At 41.1% G+C, this 19,266-nt stretch overlaps 1 protein-coding gene across 1 annotated transcript in view; it reads left to right on the top strand.

Annotated features, from left to right (window-relative positions):
- PLXNC1 (plexin C1) overlaps positions 1-19,266 on the top strand; it is a 69,512-nt gene that overhangs the window by 15,401 nt on the left and 34,845 nt on the right. The window contains exons 5-10 of the mRNA XM_009882651.1: positions 4,715-4,829; positions 5,833-5,977; positions 14,206-14,549; positions 15,663-15,802; positions 16,917-17,096; positions 18,392-18,493. Of these exons, the coding sequence (XP_009880953.1) occupies positions 4,715-4,829; positions 5,833-5,977; positions 14,206-14,549; positions 15,663-15,802; positions 16,917-17,096; positions 18,392-18,493 (1,026 nt within the window). The remainder of the gene's footprint in view (positions 1-4,714; positions 4,830-5,832; positions 5,978-14,205; positions 14,550-15,662; positions 15,803-16,916; positions 17,097-18,391; positions 18,494-19,266) is intronic.

Genomic DNA, 19,266 nt, shown 5'->3' with positions numbered 1-19,266 from the left:
GTTCAGTTGTTTTCAGTATTCATAGCTCCTTGCTTTGAAACCACTGCCTTTGGTTTAGGCCAGAGGAGAATTTATTTCCAAATGCTTCATCCTTGCATTTGAGTCATTAGTTTTGCTGTTTTCTTTGAAGCACGTTTGAAGGCTGCTGTATGTCTTTGGCCTGGACTGGAGAAATTCCTGGGTCATCAAGCCTAGTCTTGGCAATGACCGTCCTAGATTTAGACAGGCTTTTTGTCCTCCGTGCCCTGATGGTGTGGCTATCTGAGAGTCTCATTGTTCTGCTGGTTAAAATCTGTCTACTCATTTTCATCATGTGTGTGTTCATGGACAGGTTAGACTCATTTGTTCTGGTGCTCACATCACCTTGGCTTACATAGGTTTTCCCCCTCCCTTACACTTATCTCCTCAGTGTTTTTGTGAAAGCAGTCTCTTTTTTCACTTTCATTTTGGTGTGCCTGAAACAGCTAACTTCACTAAGATCCTCTCACATAAAACATTCCTTTCTTAACTCAGCTTCAGTAGCCCTTCTGTGGAGTTTATGCATCCTTTTAAAATAGGGCTGGCCAGGACTGCCACAGAATTCCAGAAGAGATTTCAGCTGTGCTTTGCTGCATGTTGTTTAATCAGTCTGTCCAGGAAGCACCTTAGTTAATGTGTCCTGGGATCACAAATGTCTTTTTCATGACTGCATCACATTGATGGGCCACAATCATCCATGATCAAACAATGCCCCCAGGTCCTTCTCTTTCTTTGTTTTCTTTCCAACTGATGAGTTTCCAGTCTATAGCACATATGGGTTGTGAGATTTTTATTGCTCTAGGTACATGTTCTTGTACTTTAAGCTTTGAAATGTCATCCCATTTCAAGGTTATCCAAATTTTCCTGTGTGATATTCTCATCTTCCTCTGCATGGTAGTGTTCCCAACTTTGTATCATCAGCAAATGTCCACAGTGTAAACCTTCTTTTATGCCAGTTCACCACGGATTAAAACATCAGACAAAAGTAGTTATAAGATTGGGTTTTGAGGAATTCCACTAGTAGCCTTCTTTTAGAAGGTTAATATGATACGTTTTGGTTTGTTTCAATGCTAAATGTCATTTTGCTGAAGATCTGCTACTTTGTGTTTGCAAAGGTAGCTATCAGAAGAGAGTAGGTGTTTATTCTGTAATGTGTTTTCTTCAAACTGTCTTTTGCTGCCTTGTTAGAAACAGTGTATGTTACAGTGCTAAGTTTTTCAGGCTTTTAGTTACCTTATAAAGAGTTTGCGAATAACAGTTATTAGTCAGTAAGTCCCCTGTTTATGAGGGGAATCACCAAAAGTTTCCGTCTGGTTGAAACAGAAATTTGAGAAAAAATGAATTGCTATAATATGAATCCCATTCAACACCCACATGATTTTTCACTGTTAAGGACTTAGCATCATTAAATATTTGGGTTTGTGAAGAAATAGCTCTTGAGTGAACTTTAGAAAAAGCAGATGTATTTTTAGCCAGGGTTTTAATCAAAGTCCATATGTGTCCACTAAAGCAAAATATTCCATAATAATTTTGAGGTTGATTATATGTTTTATACTCTTATTAGGAAATAAATTTTATATTAAATATGCACTCCATTTTTAAAATAAAACTTACCAGCAGTGCTTCATTTAAAAGACAGCGTGAACTCAAATCCAGTATCTTTATGAAAAAATCTGCACATCTTATTGCAAGTGAAAACAAAATGGAATAAAATGTTTCTACTGTTCTTATTTCTACTCTTTCTTCCATAGGGACAAATATATAAGTTCTCCTTTTTGCTTACAATCATTCAAAACAATTAGTCAGCATTGAGTGATTTTTCTTAATGTTTATAGATTTTCTATAGATGAATCAGATTCACCTGAAGTATGCCGAAATTATTCCAGTGCAAGGCACTGGTGTTTTACATGTATTTTCCATGTGGAAATAACACAATATGCCTTAGTTATCTGACATGCCTAGACTTACTTTTGAATTTGGTCAGTGTTTGTGACATCTGTGGACTTCATTCAGGGGCTGGTACCTAGGAAAAGGAAGGCAAAACTTTCTCTGAAACCATGTTCTCATTCCATGGGGAAATCAGTATGCATTAGCACGGCAGAGAGGGCAAACTCAGTAGGATCTGTAGTCAATACAACATTAGTGAAGCAGAGAGTTAAGTAAATATGAATGAGCCAGTATGCATAGGTATGGTGTTATCATAATGAAATAAGAAGAACTCGATTCCATTTGTGAAGAGGAATCTTTAGTAGTATAAAGAACTAGCTTGCTGTGAAAGATCAAAGAAATCTTGACTCTGCTTTTCTCTGTACACATATCTATGCATACTTTTATAGGGTCCAATCCAGTCCACCTTTCCAAGAAAGCCAGACTCCAGAAACTTTCAGCTGTGTTAGCAGCACTGATATTTTTGCTTTCTTAGTAGTGGTTCACAAATAATATTTATCTGTTATATTCCTTGCAGTGTGCTTGCAAACAATATCAATTGTCTGAAAACAGGGATATAACAAAATAATCTTATCTTTGTGTGAGGGAAATTCATGTTACTCTTGGCCTGTGCAGGGCAATTGTTATAATTTATGCTGAGGGGCATCAGATGCTCTACTTTCTCCTTTGCGACTGCTTCCTACGAAATGACCGTTCTCCATAGCACATTGTTTGAGTGTTAAAGGACAGCTTTTAGAACAACAAAAGACACATTTTTTCCTGGCATGAAGACAAGCACAACCCTGGGTCCTGGGTGGCATTACTGTTTTTGCCATTAAACTCTTAGATTCTTCACTGTAGATGAGGGAAACAAGTTCACTGCTTGTGTTCCTCAGGCAGTCTAAGAAGGCAGATATCTTAATCCTAGGACAGTTTTAAATATTCAGCTTTATAAACAGTTTTCTTTTTTAATATTTTAATTTTAGTGTCACTGAAATGCATACACTTACGTAATGCCAAGTATCGCAAGTGCGTTGCCTGGAACTTCAAGATTATGATCTTCAGCCTGGCTGAAAAATATAGGACGTCTCTCTTTCACGTGTCATTGCTAGTGAGAGTTATCTACCTGTACATATCCGAGCGTCTGGTTTATGCATATCTGTTGATGACAGATCCCATCCTCTGTGGTTCTAAAACTGTGGTGCCAATGGACCTTTGTGATCTCAGGAAGGTGAAGAGAGATATAAACGAGACTGAAATTTGTCCTGGTTAAGACAGTTTAAAATATGTCAGGCGTAGTCCCAATTTCGTACAGTAGAGTTATGATCTGAATGTATTCAGAGGCAAAGCCTCACCAGGTTCTTGTGCAGCAGGAACTCAGTTTCCTGAGTTAGACCACAAAGGAAGTGACCTTGTGCTTAACTGCATTCCAGTTGCCAACGTCTTGATCTACAGAGAAGGTGGCTTTATGGTTTCTATGGTTTGTGGGGTTATTTCGGGCATTTTGGAAAGTGGGGGATATTTTTCTTGAAAGTTATTCTTGTGTTATTCCTTCTGGAGAGAAAACGCATTGTTTGTGAAATACATTTGTACAGTGAGCTCCTCATGAAAAAGGCCCATGCGTTGCAAGTATGTATTCATTTCTAGTTTTTAGCCAAGGAATAGTTAGTTCATTAAGACACATGTCACTGATCACATGATTAAAGCTACCCGTTCTTCTACATTTGGTAGAAAAGCAGGATTATGAAATCAATATTAAATCTTAAATTTATTTATAAATATTCAATCTTAATATTAAAATAAGTTATATGAAATTAGCACTTGCAATTAATTGCTAGCTGCATGAAATTACTTGGAGTTAATCTATGGATTGTTCATTGACTGTTCACAGCAGACATTATTTTAAGGATTCATCTTTCAAACTCAAGTTTTTAATACATGTAATCCTGGTAATACTTGTGTATCCCATTGTTTCCTCATTCTTCCTGAGCTTTGTGTTGTATAGTTTCTATTTCTTACAATCTGGCATCTCTAACATTTTTATTTACTTTGTGCTGTCCTGCTTCTAGAATGGATTTCATTATTTGAGACAGAGAAAACTATTTTGAACTACCTTTTCAAACCTGGTCGTTTTAACCAAGTGCACTGACATAAAAGGGAAAGATTAGCATTTACATCAGTGGACAGCAGAGGAGATTAGGAAGGAGGATGCATCTCATCAGCTGTACACATTTGTAGCGTAGCTCTACATCTGAGCTTCATCCCTATCTCCTCTTATACCCTTTGGAAAGAAGGCTTCTATAGCGTGACTCATTTAATTTTTATATGGATGTCTAAAATAGTTTAGGTGAATTGCACCCTGAAAGAGCATATTTCTCCCCATGGAGTGTAGGTGGAACTGAGGGGAGTCAGATCTAGAGCTGTACAATGGAGCAATCAAAAGTTGGGCATAATGAATTCCATCCTAGGCTACCAAGTCCACTGTTACTGGCCAAGCATCTAATATTTGCTTGAGTCCCATTGACTTAATCAGGACCCTAGAGCATATATCAATGCATTGTAATTTATTTTGATAAGCAGAAGATTTTACTGATTGTTTTCCCGAAGCTTTTTGCAGTTGTAACCATATTCCTGTAAAAAATCAATAGTATTCCTGTAAAAAATCAATAGTATTCCTGTAAAAAGTCAATAACATTAAATAAGTTGAAGTACAGTGTTTGAAGTCAAAGCTACCATACGGAGGCTAGTATAATTTTATGTATACTTTTAGGTGCACATTAAAAGAGAATTGTACAAGTTCAAACAGCCTAAAGGGTTGGTATAACATTTCACATGCACCTGATAAAGATCTGAAAATCCTGCTAAGTTTCCCTGCCCCAAATCAGGTATGTACACCCAGTTTTATGTGTGTTTGTTTATTGTGACTTAAAATGTGTCATTTTGTTGCTTATTACAGCTTCCCTTCTTTTGTCACCGTGTTCTGTGTATTAGTCCCTCTTATCTCAACAATTGGCAAATGTATTGGAAATCCCAGTAAGTTGAATGTGTCAATCAGATAGACGTTCTCTTCCTCTCCTATAAAATGTATCCTGAGGCTACACTTCATGATGTCGAGTCAAAAATTCACTATGCTGACAAAGGCAACATTTCCGTTACATCACTTCATCAGCTATTTTAATATTTCCAGTGACTGTATATCAAGTGCATTATGTAAGTTCTGAGCTTTTTCACAAGTTACAAAACATTCACTGGGACACATATGGTAACACAAATACGTCTTTAAGTGTTTGATATTGCTATTTACTCAGTATCTGTTCACAGCACACACAGCCTTGAGTATTTGATTATCAAGTATTGTGACTGGCCACTTAATCTGCATGCTATTGTTTCTGGTTTCCTGATTGAATGCACTAATGTGATCATATTTGTAAAGCACTCTCAGCCAGAAACAAAGGATAATTCATTACAAGACAAATTCTGTTTCATAATTAAATGCACTTTGGTTATGGATGCAAACGTCGTCTCTCTGTGAGAGTTTGTACATTCTTGCTCAAATGTTTTTAAGGGAATATAACAGCATATAACAGTATTATAGATAAATTCTTCTTTTAAAATCCAAAATTATTCCAGATCGCTCCCCTCATGTACCTTACAGATCCATTTAATTTCTGGAAGTAAGCAATGCTGTTCCTTTCAGGACTTTTTGTATTGCTGCTTCAGTTGGGAGAGGCCCCCTCCTTTGGGAGGCTACCTAGTGAATTGTCTGCTTCCACCACAAATATTTTCATTTTGTACGTTTCATAGTTTGTCATTTTCTGTAAAGACAAGGTGACAAGGTAACAAGTATTACAAGAAATCTGTTGTATTCTTGTTTTTATTGTTTTACAGGTTGCTGTGACTGCAAGCATAAGCAAAATCCTTACTTCCTGTGTGATAAAAATTGTAAAACCTGTTGAAATATTTTATGAAAATATAGTGCTGAAAAAGTCATCCTGTTTCTGCAATCTAACCACTCTGGTCGTCACAGATAATGGTATGTTTTACTATTACATGTATTTAATGCTTATTCACTGTCCTTTATTATTCAGGAGAACTGAACATAAATACAAGCCTACTGAGTGTGGGAGTAGGTAATGCTTTTTATTAAATGTCATTGAAAAAAATATTCCTGTTTTGTCAAATGACTTGAGTATACTCACACTGTTCTTGGTAATTAAAGATTTGTTAACATGGAATGCTTTCTAGAAGTAATAAGACATGTTAACCTATGGCTAGAAGCACCTTCTTCAGTTCAGCCTATCGCAGTGCAGTCTTTCAGCATTAGGAGTATATTTACGCGGTGCCATTAGTCGCTGTCTGTGGAAACTTAAGATAGCTGCAGTGACAATCAGGCTGGCTGGACGTTGGTCCTATGCTGTGCCTTGACAAATTAACCCATCTTAACGCTTCTCTTATCTGCGAACATAATTGTTTTTGCAAGAAACTGTACTAGCATAAGTAAGAGGAGAATCTAACTCTGAACGTCTGTACAATAAATAATCTTAACATTCAATTAACTGTTTCGACCTCACTTAGACACTTGTGAGAAAGTGGTTATCCCATGTAGAGAATTAGCAGAAAAGTACATGGCTCAGGGGCAATTTGGTGGGTACATCTTTTTTACTTGACTTCATTCCTCTTTCTTAATTATTGGTTGAATCATTTTGCAATAATTCTTACACTACTTTGTTTACCAGTAGTTCTCAGAATTAGAGGCCTGAGCCATTTGTGTTGGGCACGTGATGCATGTGATCTGTTTTGTGCATCTCATGGGCAACTAGAAGTTTTAGAATGAGGTGGTAAATTACTGAATGTCTAGACTTTTGAGCTGTTCCCTGGGCTTTGGTCTCAAAGATCAGATGATAATCTTTTACAGTAGAGTCTTATTTGACTAATAGGAGGAAAACGTCCCCCTTGCATTGTTTCAAGGGTCTGTATAGAAACACAGAGCTTTTTTAATACAGGTTGACCTTATACCTTTTTTAAGTTGCTTCTGTTAGAATACAAAAGAGAATTTTAATCTAAACTAAGGGACAAAGATAGCAAGTACAGAGATACCATATGCTCTTAAGTGACTTGAAGAGGAAATAGAAAATTCAGATAAATGCCTGCCTTTATCTTTTCCTAGATAATATAGCCCAAAAGACATGTAATACTCTGCATGAATCTGATTCTCTTTTACCTTTGTGTAGAAAGAGGAATGAAATGTTAACCAGAATTTACGATGACCTGTTCTGAAGAGCTCAGTGCTGCAATGAGCTCTGTCTCTCGGGAACCCTTGCCCCTGAATGAGGTTCCTTGGAATATTGGGATCTCAGGAGCTTATCCTTTGGCCTTAGTACAGGAAAAGCTCCTCTGGCATCATACAAGTGTTGTGTATCACGTTCCTATCCAATATTGATTTGGGAATTGAGAAGACAAGACTTTGTCACTAGCATGTGACAGCTAGGGTTATATCCATGAGTATTCTGGTCTATCAAGCTGTCTTTAGTAAACACTGTTAGTGGATTTTTAAGAGAGACAAATGCGTTAGAGAAGAAAAAAAATGTCCTTTATTCACTGAGTTCTAAAAGCCACATTTTCTTATAATTGTGGAGTACCTTGTTTTGGTCCTCTGTCTTCTCGTACTAAGGCTTTCTCTTACTCCATTAGCAGGTTTTCAGAGTATAGTGTTACGGAAGCTAGCTCGCCTTGCCTGTGCTTTGTGCCAAAGATGAGCCCTTTGACAGTGTTAACCAGAAGGCTGTGAGCTTAGCTTGTGCCCACCAGTATTACTGCCATTCACATGTTCCTGCGAGCTGAGATATAGTAGTGGATAACGCAAGTGTGGAAGTTATGTTGATTATTTGTGGTACCTCATGTAATGGGACCTTAGTCTCAGAAGAAGATGCACTTGCAAAACTCCTTCAGGTATCATTTCTGGCAAAAAAAAATTTTGAAAATACCTGCCACTCAGTGCAGTCTGGTACGTTTTGAAAGGTCAGCCCAGGCCATACAGAAAATAATAGGTTCCATTAAATTCAACACAGACAAAATCAGGAAACCGTATTTGACGGTCTTGTTTTTAAAGTATTTATACAAACTTAAAAGAGGAGACAAGCTCTGCCCAAAGCAGATAAATTCCTTGCCTTTACTTATTACTTCTAGTAAAATATTAATTTTCAGTAGCTCTTGGCTTGAGACCCTTCTCATATAATGACCTAGGCAAGTGGTTCAGGCGATTTGGTGCCTAACACGTCAGATTTCTGTAGATACGTAGATTTCTGGAGATGCAAATAGGTGAAGGATTTCAGAATGTCTGTGTGTGCTCATCGACATCTCCAAGCATTAAAATACCTTTAAAAACCAGACTCTTTTCTATCCATTTAGTAAGGTATTGAAACATATGACCAGTCTCAAGGGCTGTTTCCAACAAGCAGTGCAGGTGACCTTTGCAGCGAGCACCCAAGTGCCATGCTGATGTGTGGAGCGGGAGATGCTTCTGATTTAACAATGTAGATGTAGTCAAAGGTGGTTTCCATCCGGGCAGGCCAGCCTGTGATAAAGACAAAGCTTTCTCTACCTTTGCAAGGCAGGTATACTTTAAATCTATGTAACTTTCCTGGTTTAAAAAGCTATCTACTTCTTAGCATAGAGAAGCTAGAGAAGTCTGCACACATGTGTTTCATTTGATCTCAGACAGTCATTCATTCTGCAGACGTACACATCTGCAGGCACACAGATGAAAGGGACCATGGCTTAAGTGGTATATATCTAACTCTGTTTTTCGATGTGGTATTCTGCTCATGGGAGAAGATACTCTTTCATTCCACAGCTGCCAGTGAATTGTTGGTATAGTAATTGCTAGCTGAAATAATGGCAAATTGACTCATGCAATCATAAAAGATTTAAATAGGATGAAAATTGCTACAGCATAGATTACAAAAGAAGACTCTGAAACCAAGTCTCCGAGGCAGAAAGAAGGAGAAGTATGGTATGTTGGGGTCTCTTGCATTAGAACAGCCTGTTGTGTTAGAAGGGCTGAGTTCAGGTTCTGGTTGTGCCACTGTGTGCTCTTTGGGAGATGATTTTATATCGCTGCTCCATGGTAGCACTTCGCTATCTGTATCCTGATGATAACATTACTTTTGTATGTCATGCGGTGGTGGCATCAAGCTTAATTAATGAGTCTGTATAAAGTCTTGGAGTAAGTCAGCTGAAGGGTCCTATGGAAGGACAAAAGGTAGTTATTTTTATCAGTCTAAAGTGTGAGTGAATGTGTGTATGAGAAGGTGCATACCATGTAGATAACAGCTGAAGGCAAGTGACCTTTCAGCCCAATTATTATTTTTTTTTCAGTTATTTCTTGTAATATCCGTCATATGTCTAACAGTCACATTTTTCCAGATTGTCTGGTTCTTGAAGCATCGCTGTCCTCAAGCTCTTGGAATATCACCCAAACATTTCGGTTGAAAAAGTAAGAACCTGGTTCCTATTGAAGTTCATTAAGCTGTTTGGGGGAGGGGGAGTGGAGGGGAGCTGAAGTATGATCATTCTTTTATTTTTTATTTATTAAGGAAAGACATTTCTCTAAAGATAGTCAAATCCCTCTTCTTGGCCCATTTCCTCCTTCTCCTCTTTTTTCTATTGTACTTAGAAAGCTACTTCTGATAACTCTTTTATTTAACAGGACCCTGGCAGCTAGCTGTAGGAGAGTCATTACGATGACTGAATTTATGACAAGTGCCTGGAAAGATAATAAAGGATGTCACAATGACATTAAAATCATTTCTGTCCTTGTGAAAAAGGTGGGCCCCTGGTACTCAGCGTAAGACCTAGATCAGAGGAGTCAGGAGATTCTGTAAAAGTCACTTTGTGAAGCTGGTTTTTAAGCCAGATGCAGTTCAAATGTGGTCCATGGGTAACATGAATACAATTAAACCAGAAAGTAATATCTAATCTGCTAATAGGAATAATGAATACCTGTTGTTCTGTACACATTATTTTTCAGAGCCACACTCTTTGTTAAGAGCTCGCAGTAGAAAGCATTTGTGCCCAGTACATGGCCTAACCCCTTATGAGAGGTAGTTGTTAAAACTTAACAAGTTTTTTGTTAAAAAGAAAGATCTGGCTGACATATGCTGTAAGTAACTACAGTGTTCCTCTTCAGAATGCTCCTCCCCTATACAAAGAAGCTAATTCATAGGCACCTAGGATGAAATTGAACTCCTGCTTTTTGGGAAGTGGCATATCACTTCCCTGTCCCTGGAGCAACACAGGGAAGGAGCTGTCTTTCTAAATCGGAGCATTTCTCAGCATGCGTGGAGGGGCCCTGTGCTGCTCTTGGCTCTCCTCCATGCTGATAGATGCATTGCAAAGCAAGATAGGGACAAACTAGTCTCCAACAGACATATTTTTTGGTAGGGGAAGGCAATAGCAGGCTAGCAATACTTGCTAGCACATGTACAGAACAGAGGTTTAGGCAAGATGTGAAAGAATCAGTGATGTTTTTCTGCCCTTTTCTGGTTTGAATGTACTATCTGGCCACTTACGTACTGGAGAAAACCACAACAAAATGAAACCCAGGGTGTTCCGTCTGCTTCATGCTTTTTGGAAATTTAGGACTCAGCATGTCAGCACAGATTGTATTTCATACTGAATTTGTCCTCACAATAAGCACCAGAGAACAATAGGCTTGGAGGGTAAATGCAGGTTATGCGTTTTAAACATTTCATTACATGTTTGCCAGGTTGTTTGTTCTCTTGGGTTTGTACGTTTTTCTCTCACTTGAAATGTCACATTCATGGCTGAACCTAGATTGAGTCCCTGTGTCTTACAAAACCTCTGTTTTCTGTGTTACCAGCTGCTCACGGTGTATACACAAGGGCGAGTGTGCCAGCTGTAAATGGATGCGTGTCTCTCCTGCCACCACCTGCCAGGTGAAGTTTGTTGGGGAGGGCTGGGATCCCCCGTGATGCCTTCTCCTTGTATTTTTTACATCTGAACAGCAATCTGTCTCTTCCTTGTCCTGACATGGAGAAATGCTGATTTTTTTCAGGATAGTTGTAATGCAGCTGCTTCCACGGGGATCGCCACTGCACAGACAACAGAGGTTAGTTAGCATTTTAAGATCGGCGTTTTCGGGTTCTGTGGGTTGGGGGAGAAATTTATGTAAAATGAGAGGACTTCGCAGGAATAACAGAGATACGGATGGGGAGGCCGTTGGTTACATAGAAAGGCAATGCAGAACTTGGATTAGTACTGTTTTTTCTTAGTGCTTTGTTGGTGCTTAAAGGTACCAACAAAAATTAACGTTTCAGATCCAGGCATTGAGACAATGAACGCTGCAATATTCATGTGCTACCTCTAGATGCAGATGTACAATATTGCTTTAAATACTGAAGCTCCTGTATGCTGTATTTAGGCACCCCACGGGAGCCAGCGTGCTGAGGGCTGGACATGTAAGCTGACCACCAATAAAAAAATACCAGAGTAGAACACCACAGACTTAACCTCTTACCTAGGCTTAAATGCATGTTTGACTTCTGCTGTGACAGACAGCTCTGTGAAACTAGGTTTCAGAGTCTCAAACCTTTCCCTCATTTGATGCAGCCAGATCACCACTTCTCCTCAAACGTACCTGCCAGGGGAGCAGAAGGAGGGGGAAGATGTGCCACCCAGTTCCTGCATAACAGACAAGTGGCTAGAGGATGCATCCAGGAACTGAAATCCCTGGGTGTTAGTAAATCCTTGGTTCACACTTCCAGAAAAAGTTTCCTTGCTTCCAGGCTGTAGACAAAACCGGAGATGGAGCTGCTCTACATCCATCCTGCTCAAGATGGATCGCTCAAAAGGAAGCAGTGTCACTGATGCAGAGCACCTTCTAATCTGATTGTTGAGTTCTCTATTGAAAACATGTAGACTGTATGTGAGTGTACAGGCTATATGATTTGCTTCGTAGGCCAGCCCTTTAACCACGAGGTTATCCCTCCATTCATTATGGTGCCAAAATGGTTTTATTTTTTTCATAAAATTTAGTGATCTTTTCATCAGTGGTTGCTTATGACATGCAGGTGTTAGAAAAGAAATGAGTAGTGAAGAGAAATTTGACTGATGAGTCAGTACATAGAGATTTGCTGCCTACACTTTTTGGTTTCTGCTTTTCTGTGAGTGATAGCACGGTTGGTATAAATAGCAACTGTGTTCTTATCTCTAAATGTTTCGTTAAAACTACCCAAACTTTTACCGGTGAAGACAGGAATTGCCTCTTAAATTCAGCTGTTCAGCTGAGGTTTCTTAAACAAAATCACAAAATCCATTTTGTTTTTCACAGAGATGAGTGGGATTGTAATACTTGTGCTTTTGAGCATTAATATTCTGGATTTGGTCTGCATATAAAGCATTACGGCTGGTGAAAGAACAGAGGAAATTCTTCTTTGCTCTGCTTCCAAGTGCATTAATTTGACATTGGTAAATAGTTGGAATTGCCTGGGAGATGGCTTTCTTCCACATGCCTTATCTTGGAAAGACAGTGATGGACAAGGCAGCGAAAGCACTAGAGGCAGTCCAAAGGCAGATGTTTATTTAGAAGTGATTGATCCATTCAGAGGGCTTGAAATTGCATTTGAAATCCTGCTCTCCTTTGAGCACTCGCGCTTTAAGGAGAACTTATTGGAGGGCTGAGAAGGAGGATTTGTGTTTTCCCACAACCCCAGCCGAGCATTTAGATTAATACACTCTTTTTTTTTTTGGTGGCAGCCCCAGCCTTCCTCCAGACTCCAGCTGCTGGTTTCCATGCGTGCACCTTCCCCCTCCCTGCGCCGGGGCAGCCGTTGGAGTGGTTGTGCGAGTACGCTTGGCTGGGGAACTGATTCGGCTGGAAATAACCGTTTTCTTTCGGCAGGTTGTTTTTCATCTGGGCCGGTTCCCCGATCCAGTTCATCGCATGGCCTCGGGTCCTCTTGCGAGCACCGCAGGAGGGGCTGTGTCGGCGCGGAGGACGGGCTCCCTGAGCTCCCTGGGGTGGCAGAGGCTGCTTAACCTGGGCCGCTGCCAGATATCTCACTGCGACCTGCAGCCATGCTAACCACACCTCTGAGGATGTGGCTGCCACTGTTTACGCAGCCCCAGGGAAGTGTTAGGCTGTCCAGGAGATGGGGACTTGGCGGGGGTGCTGCAGCTCAAAATGTGGTGCTTTATTGAAGTTGACAGGGCTGTGCTGATTTACATTACCTGAGGACCTGGTGCAGGCTTGCTGTATGTCTCCCTGTGCGTTTATGCTGCTTCCATCACATGCCTCACGACTAATGATTTTTATAAACATCTCACTGCCTCTCCACTGTCTCCCTCCCCTCTTGCTGCCGGGCATCTCTTCCCCCTGCTGCGCAGCAACTGGAAGGTCAGCGGCTCTCTGGCGCTGCGGAAGGGAGCACCACATATCCCAGTGGGGACACCTGGTCCCTCATTTCTGTGAGGAAATCCACGGTTTCTTTTGCTGCTGAGGAAAGCCTCACAGGCCACGGCAGTCTAGCCGGGAAGCAGGCTCTTGAGCAGCCGAGGCCGGCTTGCCTCAGCGCTGCGGGTGACTCCGCTGACGCCATGAGTCTGAGGCAGGACATGGCGAGGGAGTCCATGTTGTGTAGCCGAAGAGAAAGCATGATTTCAGGGGAGGCTGAAAATTCCAGAGTAAACCATTCTTACCACCATTTCTTGTTGGTGTGAGGAACAAGGCAAGCTAAGCTGAAGCGCCCCGTGGTGTGCGCTGCACCCCTGGGCAGGGGATGCCTGGCGTTCCCTTCAGCAGGGCTCACAGCCCTGATGACGCTCAGGGGGATCTCTGTGTATGAGTGCGATATACCGTGTTACTCCTGTGCTTCAGGGCTCCCTGCTGGTTACCAGTGAGAACCCTGAAGCAATGTTTTACTCCTTTCTGTAGTATTTGGCTTCTGGATTTGTATGAGGATATTGACTGTCCTTGGTGCACTGGAGGATGGGCACAAGCAGAGGGAGATAAGCACTAGTGCTTTGCTGCCTTTAACCTCTCAGGTTTCTGCTTCAGTTCTCCTGCTCGCGTACTAAGGGTTAAACTGATCCCCAGGTCAGCATGGGAGTGAATTTTCCCCCTCAGGCTGTTCATCAGGGGGTTCCTTTGCCCTCCTGCATTACCCATACCAGAGGTCATCTTGGAGGCCCTTTTGCAGGCCCTCTGGCCCCAGCCTTTGCACTCTCTTGCCCTTTCCTAAGGCACAAGTTGCAGCTTTCGATCAGTTGTGACAGGTCTCACATTTGCTCTGGAGCGTTCCAGCATTCAGCAGCCCACAGTAGCATGTGGGGACAATGTGCTGGGAACCTTTCTGAAATGGGCAAATGCTGTTTGCAGTGGATGCCGATGTGAGCCCAGTGGTTCAGTTGTGACAGGTCTCACATTTGCTCCGGAGCGCTCCAGCATTCAGCAGCCCACGGTAGCATGTGGGGACAACGTGCCGGGGACCTTTCTGAAATGTGCAAATGCTGTGTTTGCAGTGGATGGCGATGTGAGCCCAGTGGCCCCCTCTGGCCACCAGCCCAAAGGCTTGGTGCTGCTCTGGGTACGTGAAAAGATCAGTGGGGAGAAAAACCCTGTGGCAAGCACTTTCCTAGAAGTTTTACACCGGTGCCCTTCTCAGCGTCAGGATGGCTGACCTGCCCAGTGGATGTGTTGTTCACAGGTGCACAGCAGAAATCAGGATAATCACAATACTCTAAAAACTCACTTTAAAGTAGTATTATAGGCATTCTAAAAGTAAGCTAGAAATCATTTGCCTGAGAAGGTCCCAAACAGTTTGTGTTTTCACATGCGTATTTTCCTGGGTTTTTTTGAATGTTTTCAGTTTGTTGTCTGAAAGACACAGAGAGAGGAAACCGTCTGTGTGATCATGAAACTGGGGAAGCAGCAAAACTGATTAAACATGAGATGCTGTCAAATGTATCAAGTAAATACACTAGGGAAAAAAATCTTCTTGCTTGGTAGTGTTAGTAAGTTAGAATAAATAACTATAAAGATACACAAAGAAAAGCACAGTTTAAAAATTGGCCACATTTCTGAAAGACTGTGACAGCATCAGAGCAAACTAGGATTATTCTTAAATGCTGGAAAATAGATTTGTAAACTTCTTAGCATCAAAATGGGATACCAAAAAATCCCTGCAGTTGTGTTGTACCTTTAGCTCTATGTATGACTTTGAAAAAACTTTCTAATAAAGCTAATTCTGGGGCTCTTTCTCTCTAGGATTTGACCCTGCTTCCCCTTTTCAGGTCTTGAGAGATGCTTTCATTTGTTTCTCTGATCTCTCATAGTGACGGCACCATGGATTTTGTCCAGCATTGTTTCTTAGTTCTTCAACAGTCACACAAAATGTATCATTTCAAGTAGGGTTTTTGTGGTACTTACCTTCCAGTATGTCAGATTGTAATTCCTTTGGGCAACTTTGTTATGAGATAAATTGAAATATAAAATACGTAGGTAAAAATAGTTGGCTTGTAAATAAGTTGTGATTGACAGTACTTCCCAGGATCACACTTAACAAGACTTGAAATTAATAAGAAAAATGTATCCCAGTGCCATAAAACCTGCATTCCTGAGTGGTGGTTGTTTTTGCAGCTGTTATTTAACTTCCTAGCCACTTTATAACCAGATTTTGTTTTGCTTTGTTTTCTAATAGCATATCAACATTCATTCCATTGAACCTTTGTGGATTTCTACATTAGGCAAAAGTGAAATAACAGTCAAAGGAGAAAACTTCACACGTGCATCAGGCATAAAACTAATACTGACTGGAATCACTGGCTGTAAACCAGACATGTGAGTTAAGCTCTGAAAAATAATACTATTTACTTTGCATGGTGAAAATTATGCCCATTTTTCCCTAGCAATACAGCTGTATGAACAGTTGTCATGGACCTCTCCTCAACAGAGGGGCACATATCTGCAGTACTTTAGTTAAATTTCCACTTTAAATTCCCAAAGGATGGAAATGAATTTGTTGTTTGGGTACAGTACAAGGGATGGGCAGCTCTCAGAAGCACTTGAGGCGGTTCTGTACCTGAGGCCCTCTGTGCCTTGCAGCAGGCAACAAGAAGTTAGGTCACAGGAAAGCCTCAGCTTTTGTTTGACTCACCTCGGCCTCAAAATATCTTCCATGTGTTCTAGGATTCTGCTTCTGAAAGCACAGAAACTCTGCCAGGGAAGGGAATCTCTTATGCAACAGCATGTACTTTTCTCTGTTGATGATTGCACAGTGTAACCCTCTAGATAATTAGGCTATCTTATTCTGAATCAGTCATTTTCAGGTGCAGCTGCAATGGCTGCCTGTAATTACCAAGACCATTTTACATAGCTAGCACTTGAAAAAGTATTCATATGGTACAGTTGAATTTTTAGTTCAACCATTGATTTCTTGGGGACCACAGAAAACAAAAGGAGAGAAGGATGGAGAGAGGGAAAGGAGGGAGAGAGAGGAAGTAGAGACAAAGAGAAAGGAGAGAAAGGGAGGAATGAGAGAAGGGAAGAAAGGAAGAGGGAAAGAAAAAGAAAAAGAAGAAGTAAAAGGAAACTGAAGATTCTCATCCTTGACTAGCTAATGTGTTGGTAGCAGAGAGAAGTACACTGCACAGTACACAGTTTACACAGCAAAATCACACATTGCGTTAACATAGCATCATCCCAAGGCTATAAGACCAGTATCTGTACCATCTTCTGTGATTATTGTGACACATAGCAACTTCATTCAAAAGATGCCCTACTATCTTTTCAGCTCCCTGCTCTCTCTTTCCACTTCCATCTGGCAGCTCAAAGAAAGATTCATTCCTCTTCTCTCCTCATCCTTTGCTTTAGGTTATAGGTTTTGTGTATTAACACCAATGATGGCATAGTGGCATCTGTGTTTCAGCATCTGACTGTTTTCTTTCTCCTCCAGCATTAAAGTAAGAAATGTGCTAAACGATACACAAATGACATTTACTCTCCCACCAACACGTAAAGAGGCCAAAAGTATATGTATACAGGCTAATGGGAAAAAATGTTCACCACCAATGACCCTACATTATGTTTCACTACCATCATGTTCTGGAATCACACCGAACACCTCCTGGATCAGGTAAATTTTTCTGTCTACACTTTTTGTGTATTTATTAAAATGTAGTTCCACTGAGCTGATATGAGCCTCCTTCCTTGGCCTGACTGCAGCTGATGTAAACTTGGATAACTGTGGTAACCTGTTGCAGAGGATGAATTTATGCTGATGAACTGATTTCACATTTAACATACAGATAGGGTCATGATAGCTGCAAGATGGATACTGTGTTCTGCAGGATTCTATAAACTCCTTCTTGTCCACCCCAGGTCTCCTTTGTAGAAGTCAAAAATAGTCTTTTCATACTAAAGCTAAATCCAAAATCTGGTAGCACGCATAAATTCAAGCTCCAGTTTACTTTGGTTTCTTGATACTAATGTATCCTTCACCTCTGAAACAGTATAAAGTATCGGTGAATTGGAAATGGAGTGAAAATAATCACCACTGCAGTGATACGCTCAGACTTGCTTTAGGACCAGGTTCCCTAAAGCCAGAAGAGCCCTTTTCAAGCCTCTGCTGTGTAATGTGGGAGACTTATAGCTTCAGTGAAAGACTTACAGGGTGGTTTTAAGATATTCTGAGGCACAGCTTTCCACCTGTCCCTCTGCCTGCACAGTTTTTACCCACTTTCACGTTCTTAAGCTGATCTCTTGGCCTCAAGCACTGGCAAGTGTGGGTTTGAGGTAGTAAGTTGGGCTGGCAGCTGCAGCAGCTGAGCAGCTAGGACTCGTGCCCTCATCTCCAGGTGAGGGGCAGCAGCTCAGGCAGCTGGAAATTAATAATACCTTAAACCACTCCAACTGTGTTCAGCAGAGATTGTGAGCCAGACCCTCAGACACAAGCACCATTGTGTGTGCTGAGACAGATGGTCTGAAGACTGCCGAGAATGTTTCCTGTGAGGTGCCTGGCACCATTGGTTTGTCCTGAAGAAGACAAGAATTGAGCACAGGCAGGGCTGCTCTGAGGCAGTGAAATACCATGTCTTCAAGACAGAATATTAAATCACAGTCTAGTTCTTTGGCTCCATGAATAGAAAACAAGGTGGAGAGTCCCTGAAAAGGAGTTTGCATATCAAGTCATTTGGGTTTGCGGTAGCAAAAGCATTTACCATTACATTATGAGGAAATAACGGAAGTACACTGTATAGCTGAAATTCTCTTGTCCTGTAGTTTGGCTTTATTATATTGGCTGCTACCAAAGCAAAATGCACATGAGTGGTTTGTTCATGGCTGAAGCCTTCCTTAATGCAAGACTTATCTGTGGGAAAACAGATAATATTTACTTCTCTTCCCCCCCCTTTTTTTTTTTTTTTTTAACAGTGGTGGTCGCAAAATTACTACGAGGGGTAGAAATTTTAATGTGGTGGACAGTGTGATTATTTCAGACGACCAGAGATCAAACTTCACTGTAAGTCTTAATCTCCTTTACAATACCAAATAGAGGTGTCTTAAGGGATTAGGTTTTATTCCTAAGGTTTCAAGAGGATCTCAATATTTTTCAAACACTTGCAGGCACACATCAGTCACTCTACTAAAATAAATATGACTGCTTGTAGGATTACAGTTGCACACATTCTCAGTACAGGATCATGGATACATATAAGCTACTCTCCTGCATAATTCTCTGAGCCTTTTTTTCTATGCTTTATAGACTTGCTCCAAATTTGTCCTTTTTAAACCTCCCCAGCCTCCATGTACGGAAGAGGGCATAGTGTACTTGTTTCTGGCTTTGTGTTGAGAACCCAAATGGTGCCAGTGCCTCAGCAAGGGGTAGGAGACTGGAGCTGATTTTGAGACGAAACCCTTCCTCCGAGGCTGTGAGGAGATGGGCACCCTGTTACCTCCTGGGCTTGCAGCACAGAGACCAGAAAACAGCAGCACCACCCCATGGCATAACCAACGGGGTGACAGTAGCAACTCCCCTCTACCAAGAGTTAAGCTGGAAGAGCCAATGCCTAGGGGTGCTCGAGAGCTCGTCCTGCTCTTCTCTTGTCACCTGCATTGAGGGGAAGGAAGGAGAAATCGCTGTCACTATTCCTGTCTCACTGCAGGAAATAGCTGCCTTAGCAGCGTGCAATCAGCCTTAAAGCAGCGCGCAGAGTGTGTGATAAATGTGCTTAAAGGTAGATGCAAGCTCAACACAGAAACTTTCCCAGGTGCTCTGCATGCAGCCCTGATCGCAGAGAAGAGGTTTA

This window comes from Charadrius vociferus, unplaced genomic scaffold (assembly GCF_000708025.1).
Source record: "Charadrius vociferus isolate BGI_N301 unplaced genomic scaffold, ASM70802v2 scaffold72, whole genome shotgun sequence".
Taxonomy (NCBI): Eukaryota; Metazoa; Chordata; class Aves; order Charadriiformes; family Charadriidae; genus Charadrius; species Charadrius vociferus.
Note: the sequence above shows the minus strand (reverse complement) of the source record. Positions and strands in the feature narration are given on the sequence as shown.